The 16049-nt window shown below is 31.8% G+C and overlaps 2 protein-coding genes across 2 annotated transcripts; both read right to left on the bottom strand.

The window, feature by feature from the left end:
• Nucleotides 1–3351: 3351 nt before the first annotated feature.
• Nucleotides 3352–4547, bottom strand: LOC130940178 (60S ribosomal protein L8-1-like). Its single transcript, XM_057868244.1, has 2 exons — nt 4090–4547; nt 3352–3882 (listed from the first exon to the last, which is right to left on the bottom strand). The coding sequence occupies exons 1-2, from the start codon at nt 4465–4467 to the stop codon at nt 3478–3480; spliced, it is 783 nt and encodes a 260-aa protein (XP_057724227.1). The 5' UTR covers nt 4468–4547; the 3' UTR covers nt 3352–3477.
• A 1486-nt stretch (nt 4548–6033) lies between these two features.
• LOC130940117 (protein NRT1/ PTR FAMILY 1.2-like) lies at nt 6034–9780 on the bottom strand. The gene is made up of 4 exons (XM_057868167.1): nt 9716–9780; nt 9399–9616; nt 7905–8443; nt 6034–6880 (listed from the first exon to the last, which is right to left on the bottom strand). Exons 1-4 carry the CDS (start codon nt 9768–9770, stop codon nt 6034–6036), a joined length of 1659 nt encoding a protein of 552 aa, XP_057724150.1. The 5' UTR covers nt 9771–9780.
• Between the last annotated feature and the right edge of the window lie 6269 nt (nt 9781–16049).

Below are 16049 nucleotides of genomic sequence, written 5' to 3'. Positions count from 1 at the left end.
CATATCACAGGGTAACGATTATTATACTTAAAATTAAACAATAAATTACCATAATTCAATTACATTTTCAAATTTTAAAGGTAAAGAGCAATACTTGGGAGAATATATCTTGCAAGCTCCTATACACTAAATTGAAACCCATGATCAACAGAAATTATCTGCAAAGTTTATGTGATAAAAAAAAGTGGGTTAAACACAATAAAAAGGAGGATCATTAAAAGAATCTCTTCCTTATAAATTCACTCATTTGCAAAATTCACTCATAAATCCTAAAAGAATCTCTTCCTCGTACAAAAAACGATCACGCAGATAGAAAATACAGAACACAGAATAAAAAGAGCATCTTTTTTCATAAATTGAGAAGTTCTTTTATCTTTTGATTGAAAATCTTAAAAGTTCTTTTCCTTCATCAATAAGTAAGGCACAACTATAACCCATTGACGAACGAATTTTCTATTGGTAAAGAAATTCACAAAAATATATAATCGCATTGTAGGTATAGTTTCTAAACCAATAGAAAATCCTTTCGTACAAAAGTTTTGGTTGTCACAAGTAACAAACCTCTGATAAAATTGATAACCGAAATATTGAAACATCGCGTCGTCTTCTCAAGGAATTGCAGGGAGGTGTTCTTATTATTGGTTATGCAAAGGTATATTTTGGGATTTTCAAAAGGGTTGAACAAGTAATTTAATTGACAAGAAAAATAAATTAATAATTAAGGAAGAACTCTTGGCAAGGTATGAGACTGTAATTCCTATCCTAATTATCCTTATCAGGTGTGTTGAAATCGGGTTTTAATCCCACTTAGTTATTCCTTATTAAATAAAAGAAAGTCAAGTGGACTAATTAAATTGATCCTCAACTCCTAGTTAACTTTCAGAGCGATCCAATTCAATTAGCAATTACCAATTTCAACCACTACTTTATTTCGACAACTCAAGCGTTACCAATTACTCAACCAAAGCCAAGAAGAGAAAATATAAATTAAAACATCAATTGAGAATAATTAATAAAAGAAGTAATAAGTCTGAAATACCTCAAATTATATTAATTAAGAAAATTCTAACATAAAAAGTTCATAAGCCAATCTGGCAACATAAGTCAAACACGAATAAAAGCATTGAGGTAAATAAAAGCATAAAAAGAATCAAAATAAAGAAATATTGAATCTGATATGAAGAACAAATAAATCCTAAATCCTTTAAGAGGAATCCTAATCCTAAGACCTAAGAGAGGAGAGAACCTCTCTCTCTTAAAACTACATCTAATCCTAAAATTGTGAATTAATTCCTTAATTGTTCGCTCTCTATGAATGAATGGATCCAGCCACTTAATAGTCTCCAATCTGTGTTTTTTGGGCTTGGATCCAGAAATCGTTGGGGGCGACTTCTGTAAATTATGCAGATCGCGCACATCACACGTCTGCTTGGGTCACGCAGTCGCGTCATTTGGAGTTTTGCTCTTCCATGTGGCCGCGTCAGTCATGTGCCCGCGTTAGTTGTGTTTCGTGTAGCACGCGTTCGCGTCATGCACGCGTTCGCGCAGATGCCAGTTTGCGTAAGGCACGCGTTCGCGTCGCTGCCAGTTTCTTTAACAACTCCATTTTGTGCTTCTCTTGCTGAGGAGTTGGTGAAAATGACAGAACAGGTGAGTTAGATTCTTGTGTGTGCTACTTACTGCTCCTCTTGCATGTCAGTTGTCATTAACCATGACATGCATCTCCACCCTGCAGTGTGAAAAGTTGCGTGGGGAGGCTGCTGTGTTACCTGGTTTACGATCAGAGCTGGAGGCACTGAGGAGGAGGCACTCTGCTGCGTTGGAGTTGATGGGTGAACGTGATGAAGAGGTATTTTTCTCTCTGCAACTCCCTCTTTCTTCCAGAAAATCTAAGAAATCAAATATAGGAATAATATCAGACAAGCTTGGCTCTGAAAATGATGTTTAATCCGTAGTTATTTATATAGGCATCAGACTTTGTTATATCCTAACTGTCCTATTTCCTTTTCATTACTATTTTTTTTTTTTTGAAATAAAGAATACTATCTAAAAGAAGTTGAATGTGATTAGTTGGAGGAACTTCGTGCGGATATTGTTGACTTGAAAGAAATGTATAGAGAACAAGTCAACCTGCTTGTGAATCAGGTATTTGCTAAATCCAAGTTTTTTGATCAAATAGTATTTCCCCGTACGATTTCATGTTTATTTTCTTTACTAAGTCTTGAGTTTAACTTTGTGGAATAAAAATTTGGATTGAGAAATAATGACATGTAGGTTAAAATTCAACTTGGTAGCAAACATCAATGTTCCATGCACTAATAATAATAATAATAATAATAATAATAATAATAATAATAATAATCTTATTTAGGATGTAACAAGCTAAGCTAAATAATATATAGCATCCAACTCCAAAGTACACAATTAATTAACAGATTTATAATTATTAATTATTTTTCCTCCTCTTGATGACCCTGTTTCCAGCAACATCTTCAATGGTAGGTCCATAAGCCCAATTACAAACCAAATAGTAAACCATATTAACAGCACCCATAATGGCAAGAACCCAATAATACTTGTCATAGTGACCCTTATTAATATTATCAGAAACCCAACTCTGTTTTCCCTCTTTGGAAGTGATGTCATCCACAATGCTGAATATTAGAGAAGCTAACAAGTTTCCTATGGCACTTCCCAAGCTGAACAAGGCTGCAGCAATGCTTGACATGCTTCTTGGAAACTCAGTGTAATAGAATTCAGATTGGCCTATTGCATTGAGTGCTTCTGCAATTCCATTCAAAACATTGTGTGGGATAAGCCACATTGCAGACATGTAGTTTTCAACATTTCTTTTATAGTATACTTAACATTTTCGTTGGGTCTGATCAAATAGTGGTAATTAGTAAAATCAATTGAGCAAAGTCTTATTAATAATAAAAAAACTCAAACAATTGAATTTGTTTAACCCTTTTTAATTTGTTGATTATCATTAGGATAGAAATAATGATATTGCACTATACCTTAATTTATGTTTATAACATGAACTTTATGTTTATGAACTTTATGTTAACATGAATTCTATGTGATAAACAAAATCTTTTATATAATCTTGATTCGATCCGCAGCAAAAGAGTCAAATGAGAACAAGAACAAATCTCTTCACCAGACCGACTAGAAGTCCTATAATATTGGGTAGCCTTTTTATTTTAATCCCAAAACTTTTAGCAAGTCCATTGCCATAATATACACGGTTTGAACTTGTATTAAGTTTGATATTAAAAACAACCAATCCCTAACATATCAAGTAAGCAAAGCAGCCAACAATTTAATATCTCAGAAACAAAAATAAAATACTGTCAATCAAAAGCTTCATATTTATGGGGGAAATGATTCTCAAAATAGCACCCAAACAGTTCAACCTAAACTATGAAAGAAACAAAATTTGGAAACTTGCAATCAAAGAAAGTCCTAAAAACTTCAAGTGGTCTTATCAGCCTTAGCAGCAGTGGCGGCAGCTTGGCCCCTAAGACGACCGGTCCTCCTTGCAGCAATGAGACCGACCTTTTGGCCAGGTGGAGCATCACGCCTAACAGTACTGGCATGACCAATGTGTTGATGGTTACCTCCACCGTGGGGATGCTCAACTGGATTCATAGCAACACCACGAACCTTGGGCCAGCAGTTCCTCTTGACCCTGAATTTGTGGTAAGCATTACCAGCCTTAAGGAGTGGCTTCTCAGTTCTTCCACCACCCGCAACTTGTCCAATCATGGCCCTGCATCCACTTGGCACAATCTTCTTTGAACCAGATGGGAGCTTGATCCTGCAACAAAAATGAAAAACACATATAACCAATTCTAATTGACCGTGCTTTAACTCAGCCTCCAATTAACAAGTCGATTAATGCTACAACTCATACACCAAAATCCATTTCAACCTTTTCAAATAACCATGCTAAAAAAAACATGTGTAGGTAACACAACAAATAGATATGTTAGCATCACCAGGGTTTAACCTAGAATTTTAACATTTATACAAGCATTTCCAAAGTAAATACAACAATAACTGATTTTGAGATATAGCTAAAACCAAACTATCAAATGCACCAACGTGATGCTCGACGTTGCAAATGACAGCTCCTTCGGGGATGGATCTGAGTGGCAAAACATTTCCGACGACGAGTGTGGCCTTCTTCCCGCAGTAGATGAACTGGCCGGTGTAGATACCTTCAGCAGCGACGAACAGCTCCGTCTGCTTCTTGTACCTGAATGGGTGGCGGAAAGTCACCTTGGCGAGTGGAGCACCGCGGCCGGGGTCGTGGATGATGTCGGTGACCACACCCTTGAGGTAACCGTTGCGCTCGCCGAAGTCGAGGCTGCGGAACCTGGCAGCGCCCTTGCGGTGATGGGTGTGGGACTTGAAGACGGATCCAGCACCCTTACGCTGTGCGCGGATGACTCTACCCATGGCGGAGAATCTCTCTCTCTCTCTCACACTCTCTGTATCTGCCGCTAAGGAAGGTGGCAGTAAAGGTGGATTAGGGTTTCTTGTGCGGTTTTTACGTAGAGAAGCGACGCCGTTTTTCCCTTGACCTAATAGGCCTTTTTTTTTTGTACATTAATAGGCCTTTTTCCTTTATTATATGTATGTATAAAGCCCAAGATTGTTAAATGTTATTGAGCTAGACTCTCAAGCCCAAATATTTTGTGAGTAAGCCTAATCATATGCGTGTTTTGTGAGTAAGCCCAAAAATTTTGAATGTCAGCAATGCAATGATGCACTGCATAATTGGGCAGTATGCAAAAATTTATAAAAAAAATATTATTATCAAAATCTGAATGAGAATATTAATTTTTCATTGTTGTTAATTTTACTAGAAGAAAAAGAGTAATTTATATTTTAATTAATTTTATTAATTTTTTTTAAGCGGACTAATCTATCGGCCGTCAATTCGCCATAAAATTGGGGTGGACTAACATTTTAAGTCTACTTTACTTGACGAGACGGGTTAACCGGCTTTGCCATCCCTACTTCTAATAATAAATATGTTTAATTTAAATTATTATTTATTCTAATTTTTTTAAATTTATTAAAATACTTCTAATTAACAAATATGTTTAATTAAGATTATTATCGATTCTAATTTTTTTAAATTTATTAAAATATCTCTAATAATAAATATCTTTAATTGAAATTAACATTATCACAATTAAATTTACAAGATTATCCCTAATAACAAATATCACAATTAAAATTAACACAAAGTACTTATCTAAATTTTTAAAAATCTCATAATTCATAATTCATTTCATAATCTATAGTTAAACTTATATAAAACAAATTTCAACAATTTTAACCATATATATTAAAAAATTTTATTATTATCCAAATTAAAGTTACAAAAAATCTCAAAAATTAAAACTTATTAGCACTAATAAACATGCATGCACAACTCTTATACAAAAATACAAATACATTAATAAAATAAAATCAATATTATAATAGACAGTCTTATATATATAAAAAAAAATAAACACAATTATCAAGTATAATGTCTTTTCCTCCATTAATTTCATATTTTAATTTATGTACAAGTCGATTCTTTCATCTATTCCAAATATCACTCATTTTAGTATAGTGAATTATTCCACTATCTACTCCAAACATATTTTGATCTTCTATTTCATTAATAAATTTCATAACCTATCTATTTTTGTTTTTTTTATATATCAGATCACCAAAATAAATAATTCTTTCAATATTAACATCTCCTACTACTTACCTACTATAATTATTATTTCATTTTCTTTTCTTTTGCTCAATTGTAATATAATCAAAAGCATAGCAAATCATCAAAGTAGCTAATAATGAATAATTATGACATATAAGTTAGCAAACATCAATGTTCCATGCACTACTACTACTAATACTAATAATAATAATATCTTATTCAGGATATAACAAACTAAGTTAAATAATATATAGCATCCAACTCCAAAGCACACAATTAATTAACAGTTTTATAATAATTAATCATTTTTCCTCCTCTTGATGAACCCTGTTTCCAGCAACATCTTCAATGGTAGGTCCATAAGCCCAATTACAAACCAAATAGTAAACCATATTAACAGCACCCATAATGGCAAGAACCCAATAATACTTGTCATAATGACCCTTATTAATATTATCAGAAACCCAACTCTGTTTTCCCTTTCTGGAAGTGATGTCATCCACAATGCTGAATATTAGAGAAGCTAACAAGTTTCCTATGGCACTTCCAAAGCTGAACAAGGCTGCAGCAATGCTTGACATGCTTCTTGGAAACTCAGTGTAATAGAATTCAGATTGGCCTATTGCATTGAATGCTTCTGCAATTCCATTCAAGACATTGTGTGGGATAAGCCACATTGCAGACATGTCCAAAACTGCTTCAGGATTATCAATGTAACCTTCTCTAATTGCTTTCCTCCTTCTAATGTTCTCAACAACTGCTGAAACTACCAAGTCCAAGAAGCAGAAGAACAAGCCAATTCCCATTCTGTTCTTGGCACTTATCCTAACTGGTTTTCCTCTAAGTTTTGATGCCAAGGGAATGATGAGACGGTCATAAACAGCAGCAGTTATGAAAACTGAGATCATAATGAAGACAGAAAAAGAACCTGCTGGGATTTGGAAGCTTGAAGTTATGTGTCTGTTCATGGTTTTAGCTTGTAGCAAAAAGAATGAGCTTTGGCTACTGCTTATTGATAACATGAAACCGCTACTCCATAGGGGAATTACCTTTATTATGGCCTTCAATTCTTCCACTTGCTCTATTGTGCAAACACTCCATGAACTATTATTATTGTTATTAGTGATGATGCAAGCTTTATTCAGAAACCTGAAATACAAAGTTTCACTTCAAGGGTTGGCTATTATTCTTAATTAGGTATGGTTCTTGCATTCATAGTGTAAATTATTAATTGAAATTGGCGAGTCTTTGTTTTTTATAATTTCTTTCTATGTTATGTTAGGTAATTAATGATTTTTTTTAGCAACATGAACAACTACCAATCAAATAAAAATACATTACACATCTAAATTATCTACCTAAATCTTAATATTAGAATAACCATCCGTGCAGCTAGTAAAATAAACATCCGATATATCTATTGTTCACATTGTTTAATATTTTCATTGTCTATCTATATTTTTCCTTTCTTTATAGTATTATATCTATTTAGTATGTTGGTTGCTAATGATAAAATTAGTGACAGATTTAAGGATAAAACGTTTCTTAAAGTTTTTAAAATTTAATTTTTTATTTTGATCTCTAATTTAGTGATCAAATAGAATTTTGTTTTACTCAGTGATTTGGTAAAATTGGTTGCTATTCTAAAAGTTTTATGCAGGAAAGATTTTAGAGATTAATGACAATAAATAAACAGTAGCATTAATTATTAAAATTAATTTAGCAAAGTCATTTTAATTATATAAAAACATAAATAATTTTTTAGTGTTTATTTGGACATCATTATCTTGATAAAAAAATTCAATCAAAAAAATTTTTTTTAGTGCGTTTAACAAATTTTAGTAGTAAAAATAAAAATACTTAAAAATAAAAAATATTTTTTGAGACGCCGTAATTTAAATCTTTTATTAAAAAATCTTTTTTCATTAAAAAAGATATTTTTCATGTAATAAATAAACAAAAAAGTATTTTTATATTGTTATACCCAAACATAATTAATAAATAAAAAGATCTTTTAGAATGAGATATTTAAATATAAAATTATTTTTACTTTTTTATAAAAAATTTTTAAAAAAAAATTAAAAAAATCTTTTTTAGAAGGTCACCCAAAAAAGTCTTTTAACTCTTTTTGATTTCTTGATTATCATTAAGGATGGAAATGATTGCACTAAACCTTAGTTTGTGAGATGGAGCAACAAGGGTTGAGTCCTTGTTATGGTGATAGAGCATTGGATGGTGAGTAGTAGGTGGAAGTTGAAGCTTTCTATTCTTGAATGCAACAACAATGACCTGAGCAAAGCTAGTGAGCAAGCTTTTGTGAGGTTTATGCTTCACATAACGGTGAGAAAGAAGGAAGAAGAAGACGGTTGACAACAACATAAGTGCCGCAGGAACACCAAAACCCAGTTTCCATCCAAACCGGTCTTGAATGTAAACAATTGCAGTTAAGGAGAAAACAACAGAAACTGCTTGTGAAGCAATGTACCAACTTATGAAACTCTCCAACACCCTCTCCTCCTTTTTGTTGTTGTTGTTGTTGTTGAGTTGGTCTGCACCAAATGCTAAGGAGCAGAAGATTCCACCTCCTCCAATGGATATGAGTGCAAAGCAAGTGATTAGGAGTGCAATTTGGGGTGCTGTTGCTGATTCATGGCTCAAAGGTGAGGGTCTTGCCTCTGCTATCATGGCTGTTAACCATAATAGTGCCATCCCCTGTCACCAAATTATTATAAAAAAAATATTATTCGAATAGCTAAAGTAGTTACTAAAATAGGCTATCAATGTATTTGTATATATGTGGGGTTTAATTAATTTTTAATATGCATTTATATTCTAACATGTATTTTATAAGGGAGCCATTCAGATAAAGACGCTGAAAACATCTTTTTATAAAGATGTTTTTTAATAATTAAAATTTAACGCATATAATCGATTAAATCGTATTATTTTTGTTAAAATTAGGCTAGACAAATTGATTTGATCGAAAAAATGGTAAATCAAATCTTGAACTGATCTAAATTAATTTTTTTTATAGAAAATAACTACAATACCCTATTATAAAAAATGACTAAAATATTTTTATTATATATATATATATATATATATATATAAATTTTAAAAATTCTAAATTTTAGTCATTTATTTTTCTATTTAGAATTAGGATTTAGAATTTTTAATATATATATAGAGTATTTTAATTATTTTTTATAATAAGGGCATTGTATTCATTTTTTATAAAAAAATAATATTAATTTAGACCAGTTCAAGATTTAATTCACCATTTTTTTGGTTAAATCAATTTGTCTAGCCTAATTTTGACAATAATATGATTTAATCGATTATATATGTTAAATTTTAATTATTGAAAAACATCTTTAAAAATAGACATTTTATACATCTTTATCTAATTGGCTCCAATTTTATAATGATAGCTGACTTTGGTGACTGATTTTAATGTACATTTAGAATAGTCGAATTATTATATATTAAGTTTAACTTAGCTCGTATAAGTGTGTAACTTTTTTATAATTCATATTCATTGAAATTAACATAGAATCAGAATCAGATCATATAGGGTGAGAGGTTGACTATATCTTTTATTTATGATTTTAATGTAAGGTAAAGGAGATTATATTTGGAAAATATAGAAGTGCAGTATAGATTGTACCAGAAAAGTGATAATTGAACCAAAAGCAATGGCAAGAAAGCGACCCAAATAAGAATCAGCAAGGAAAGCACCAAAGAGAGGAGCAAAATTGGTAGCAGCAAACCAAAAAAACATAATCTTTGTTGCTTTAACCACTCTGAGTCTGTAGTCTCCAATCAAATACAATATCATGTTTGGGGTTAGCCCCACACTTGCCATCTTTGCCAGTGCTTCATTTCCTATAATCCCATAACAAAATTAAAGTAGACCATGCAATTTAATGCAATGCATGCTTCCTAATCCTATATACATATGGCTTATTAATTATTAATACATACCTATAATGAAAGGCATGGTAATGAGTCCACCCTTGCACCTTTGATTATTATTCATGTCTTGCTTTTCTTCTTGTTGTTGCTCATTCATTTCCTCTTCAACCAAAGCACCCTCCATTTCCTTCTCCATCTCTATCTTTGCTTAGTTAGTTGTTCCTCTTGCAAGTGCAACACACACTCACATATTATATATATAAAGAAAACTATATACAAAGCAGTGAAGTAGCTAGAAAATCATTCATGGTTTCATGCACATGTGAAGAAAAAGTAAACAAATTTTGCGTGCGGCAACTGATACTGCAGGAATTCATAAATGATATAGTAGTATATAGTGCAAGAGTGGACTTGTCCAATTTTTCAATAATTTCCGGTGGAAATTTAAACATCACAAAAGTAATTAACAAGAGGAAGCGTAGGGAGTCAATGAGTATCTGTATAATGTGTATAATGAGAGTTTAGGGATATTCGATCTAATAAAATATCAGATGTTTTTTATTTCTGGTATCCAGATGATTATTCTGGATAATATAGATGTATTGTATTTGAAAAATTAGTAATATTTTATTTTGGATGTTCATTTTTTAATGGATTCTCGTTAGAGAAACAATAGACTATTTGTACAATGTGTACAATTGGCTATTGAGTTACAAAATGAAAATCTCCCATACTATCTAGAATAACCATCCGAGTATTAAGAATAATAAACATCTTTCCAAAAACTTAAATTGATTTTGGGTTCACCAAGAATCAAACTCTTGACCTTTCAGATCTAACACTCTAATACCATGTCATGATATCACTTATCCCAAAAGTTTCAGCTAATGAAAAAAGATAATACTAATAATTATATCTCTAATATTTTATAAACCTCCATTATAACTATTGTATAAATATTCTATTAGCTCCTCCTACTTTTCTTTTTTTAATTCATATTAAACTAAATAAATAGTCCATTGTACATATTATACAAATATTCTATTTATTCTCTAGCGAAATTCAATTAACAAAAGTACTTAACATTAATTACTTTAAATAAATAAATAAAAGGTGGCACTAGCCACGGGTTTAGGTGCTATCTCGTGCAGTCATCATGCCTTAGTTTCTTCCTAGGTATTACAAAGTTTATTATTGGACTATATATATAATGTTTATAAGTTGAATTGTTCTCTAAAAACTTACTCCTAGTCGATATTAAACGCCATAAAATATAAAAGATTAAGAGGATGGGGTGTCCCATAATATTGGGATTTATTGGGCAATGGCCAATCATCGTATTCATGTCACTAACACAGTTGACAAGAGACATGTGGCAGATGTTTTTATATATATAATGGGGGCATGATTGTTTCGTGTGACAATTAATGCATTGTCTCTCTAATGACCAATTAATCACTTTATTTTTAGTTTAGAAAATATTCATCATATGATGACAAATAATTACACCACATATTGCTCTTTTTTAAAAAGAAAAAACAAACACCATGTGAATTGTACGGACGATTCTGTTTTAGTAGATATTTTTATGATGATATCTTTACACAAAAATAAAATTATAATTTATTGAATAAATTAATAATTTGATTAAATATGTTTGATTAACTATCTAAAAATTCATAATATTATCTTTATCATATCATATGAATATTTTTCTTCTGTTTTTATTGAAGTATAGGCAAAGTTAGACTTTATTGGGGAACCACTACAAATTATTGTGAATATAAGAATATTTAGATATTTTCTTTGTTATGTGTATATGATACCATATTAAAGTTTCTTTTCTATTATTAGTAAATTATATCAACATCATTTTTTCAATCAACTAATTTAAGTTGGTTAAGCCAATGAGTAATAGCTCAAATAACATAATCTTTCTATATTCAATTAAGAGGTTGCAGGTTTAAGTCTCCTATCTTTTGATAACAAAAAAAAAAAGACTTAAGTTGGTTAAATTAATATTATCTAATTCTTATTTTCTTTCATAAAATACTGTCCTTCCCATTAATTACCTTATTTTATGGCGCATTGCAGAACTGATGAGGTTGTAGGTAACTTTAAATTAAGATAGCATATATTAAATAATTTGTCAGTAGCTAGCTTTAAAAAAAATTAAAAATTATTAATTTTTTTTATTATTTAATTCTTTTAATTTAATAATTTAATAATATAATTTATAAAAAATATTAAACATTGATAGTTAATTGATAATAAAAAATAATAAATTTTTATAATTTTCTGATTCTTCTTTACAAAATTGAAAATAATAGTACGGAATACATCAATAATGTAAATTGAAAGTGTGTAATTTACGATATAATCAACAAATTTAATTTGGAATAACAAATACACTCATTAGCTATTATCTGATGTGCTGGAATTTTTTTAGTGAATAATAGATTATCCCCAGCCACCAAATGTGAGAAAGTGTTCCTTTCAAATAATTAATTACTTTATCAATTCGAAAGTAGTATCAGAGATAGCCAGAAAGAGAAAGCCTATAGTCTAGCTAGCTAGCAATAGCTATAATCATTACAGTATAACTACGTACATTACTTTTTAGGAAGGTTATCAAGTGTACCAGAAACACCGGTGTTCCAGTTGTTTTAACCGTTGATCTGAATTATAAAAATTATATATAATATATATTAATTAAAATCAACAGTTAAAACAATTGGAACACCGATGTTCTCAGATACACCTGATAATTTTTCAATATTTTTATTACTTAATTAGATGAGTCACGTCTTAATTAAATGGAGTTTAAACTTTTAAGTGCTAATCTCTTCGATTGGCTTTGTATAAAATACTACTATTTCATCTCTTTCAAGAGAGTTGGTACATTTTTTATTTCTCCCTTTGAGATGGATGATCAGAACAAATTGTGGTTTCCAACATTTTATAACAATTTTGCATTTCATACCATGAAAAAGGTTAAGCATCTTGCTTTATTTTTTTGGTACACAGAGCATTTTTAATCTAATAGGTTATGGATTAATTTTTTGTGGATCTAAGTTCTATTTAAAAATTTATTATTAACTAATAGATTATTGTATGTATAAAATAAAATTTAAATTTTGATATTTATTTGAACGGACAAATAAACTGACCGCGTAATTAACTCATATTGATTAGCATTTTGCTTTATATAAGTCCAATAATCTCACTTCTCCATAGTGGAGGGTATTATTTATTTTTGGGCTCAACCAACGTAACTTTTTTATGATATGCATGGACCCTAAGGCCCAAGGAAAAGGTCAACAATAACGCCTAAGTTAATGCCAGTTATTAGTTTGATTAAACTTGATTTATAGTTAACCAAAACAAATCATTGATTTATATACTGTCATTTACTATTTCTTTATTGTTGAGGTCAAACAACCAGTAACTAAACTTCTCAGAAATTCAATCAATATTATTGACACAATATTTGAGAAAAGCATGACTTAATCCTAAAACATGACTTATTAATCTATATAACTTGCACATCTCAGAAAATTGTTAGCACTAAAACAAGCAAAGGTAGGCATGCATGTTGTTGAATAAGTTAATTTTGTTTAATAATAAATTCGCTAATGATAGATTTAGGTGTATATTTTTTCATATAAAGTTGTTTAAATTCTCTTGGGGTGAAGTGATGAGGATTACAGTAGATTTAATCAATCTTTTTTCTTCAGTTCCACTAAATGGTGATGTTCCAAAGAAAGTTTGGAGAGGGAAAGATGTCTCTTATAGTCACTTGCGAGTGTTCGGCTGCAGGACTTTTGCTCACATTCCAAGAGATGAAAGGTCTAAACTTGATGGAAAGTCAAAGCAGTGTATCTTTATGGGTTTATGATCACGAAGACTTTAGTTACAGACAATAGGATCCGGTGAGCAAGAAAATAATTAGAAGCCGAGATGTGATTTTTCTTGAAGACCAAACTATTGAAGACCTTGAGAAGACAGATAAGCCAACAATAATTGTTAGACGTTCTGCTGATGATGAACATGGTCCTTCTACTAGACCTCCTATTGATGGGGAAGATGTACAAGTTGATAATGATGGTGATGATTTGCATGATGAACCTATACCTCAACTTGAGGTGTCGGATGTCGAAGTTCCACCTGAACCACCAGTTGAGCCTCTACTAGAGAGCATCATCCTTCTCAGAAATACTCTCCTCATGAATATGTGATGAACACTCAGACTGGGGAGTCAGAGAGCTATCAGAAAGCTATGTCTGATGAGCATAAGGAAGATTGGTTGAAGGCCATGCAAGAAGAAATGAAATTCTTGCATGAGAATCATGCGTTTGAATTGGTGAAGTTGTCGAAGAGAGCATTCAAGAATAAATGGGTGTTCAAATTGAAAGCGGATGAAAATATCTCACAGCCAAGGTACAAAGCTCGATTGGTTGTGAAAGGTTTTGAGCAAAAGAAATGTATTGATTTTGAAGAGATTTTCTCTCCAGTTGTGAAGATGTCTTCAATTCGAGTTGTGCTTGGATTGGCGGCTAGCTTGAATTTAGCGGTTGAGCAGTTTGATGTGAAGACTACATTCCTTCACGGTAACATAGATAAAGAAATTTATATGGAGAAACCAGAGAGTTTCGAGGTTAAAGGAAAGGAGTATTTTATATGCAAGTTGAAGAAGAGCTTATATGGGCTAAAGTAAGCGCCAAGACAGTAGTACATGAAGTTTAATTCCTTTATGGAAGGTCATGGGTATAATAAGACTTCTTCTGATTATTGTGTATATGTTAAGAAATTCTCTTGTGGTGATTTTATCATTTTCTTGATTTATGTTGATGACATGTTGATTGTTAGTCATGACACTAAAAAAATTGAAAGTCTTAAGAAAGACTTGAACAGATACTATGAAGGATTTGGGTCTTGCAAAGAAAATCCTTGGCATGAGTATCACTCGTGATAGGAAGAATGGAAAACTATGGTTGTCACAGCAAAAGTATATTGAGAAGGTTTTAGAGAGGTTTAGCATGAGTAACTCCAAACCTGTTAGTACTCCACTTGCTAGTCATTTCAAGCTAAGTTCGCAGCAATATCCTACAAGTGAGAAAGAGAAAGCAGAAATGAAGAAGATTTCATATGCGTCTGCAGTTGGCAGTTTGATGTATGTTATGATTTGCATTAGGCCGGATATTGCTCATGCCATTGGAGTTGTTAGTCGATTTCTTTCTAATCCTGGCAAGGAACATTGGCAAGCAGTGAAGTGAATTCTCAAATACCTTAATGGTACTTCCAGAGTTTGTTTATGCTTTGGGAGTGGCCAACCTGTGTTGGATGGTTATACAAATGCGAATATGACTGGGGATCTTGATTCAAGAAAGTTTACTTCTGGTTATATGATGACATTTACAGGGGGAGCTGTGTCGTGGTAATCTCGACTTCAGAAATGTGTTGCTTTGTCTACTACAGAGGCAGAATACATTGCTATTGTTGAAGCTTCTAAGAAATTTTTGTGGATGAAGAAATTTCTACAACAATTAGACATCAATCAAGAGAATTTTGTGTTATTTTGTGACAGTCAGAGTGTTATCCATCTCAGTAAGAATCCGACGTTTCATTCCAGATCAAAGCACATAGAGGTCAGGTATCATTGGATACGTCAAGCGCTTGAGATGAAGTCATATGCACTTGAGAAGATCCATACTGATGATAATGGATCAGATATGATTACTAAGAGTTTATCTGCAGTGAAGTTTGATTCTTGCAAAGAGAAGGCGAATTTAGTGGAGCAGTCTATCCCGACTTAAGTTGGTGAAGGAGAGATTTGTTGGTGAGTCCCCAACTAAGTGAGGCCCACATAATAAAAAAAAGAAATAAATAAAGAAAGAAAGTGGCTTTAAGCCACGGAGAGAGAAAGAGAGTTAAGCTTCTTTCGTTTTGAAAGAAAGAAAGACAAACGAAGCAGCGCCATTCGTTGAGGAGAAGAAGAAATTTGGGGGAAAAAAGCAAGCCATTTTTTATCCGATTGAACCGGTAAACTTACTCTATTTCTTATCAAATTTTAGTATGATATTCCTGGTGTAGAGATGAATTAGGATATAACTTGCTAGTTGTTTTACCTTCTCTTTTGCCTGATTTGAGATACCCACTTTGTGAAGAGTTTATGTTGATTCCATCAGTTTTGATGATGTATTTTGTTGATTGTTGAGATACCCTAGTGTCACTAGGAAGACTGTTTGTGTACCCATTATTCTGATAGTGGAAGATTTTACTAGACTAAGTCCCGTGGGTTTTTGTCCCTCTTTTGGGGGGTTTTTCCACCTTGAAATTATTGTGTGTGATTATTTAATTTCTGCCATTATATTTACTGCTTGGAATATCTTTGGTATTACCT

The sequence above is a fragment of the Arachis stenosperma genome, chromosome 7, assembly GCF_014773155.1.
Source record: "Arachis stenosperma cultivar V10309 chromosome 7, arast.V10309.gnm1.PFL2, whole genome shotgun sequence".
Classification (NCBI taxonomy): Eukaryota; Viridiplantae; Streptophyta; class Magnoliopsida; order Fabales; family Fabaceae; genus Arachis; species Arachis stenosperma.
This window is presented reverse-complemented; position numbering and strand designations above follow the sequence as displayed.

Coding starts and splice junctions, on each gene's coding strand:
- LOC130940178 (XM_057868244.1), bottom strand. CDS start 4,467: ATGGGTAGAGTCATCCGCGCACAGCGTAAGGGTGCTGGATCCGTCTTC. Junction 3,883..4,089: donor TTGGTGCATTTGATAGTTTG/GTTTTAGCTATA, acceptor TGTTAATTGGAG/GCTGAGTTAAAGCACGGTCA.
- LOC130940117 (XM_057868167.1), bottom strand. CDS start 9,770: ATGAATAATAATCAAAGGTGCAAGGGTGGACTCATTACCATGCCTTTC. Junction 8,444..9,398: donor GTTCAATTATCACTTTTCTG/GTACAATCTATA, acceptor ATTTGGTGACAG/GGGATGGCACTATTATGGTT. Junction 6,881..7,904: donor GCTCCATCTCACAAACTAAG/GTTTAGTGCAAT, acceptor TTTGTATTTCAG/GTTTCTGAATAAAGCTTGCA.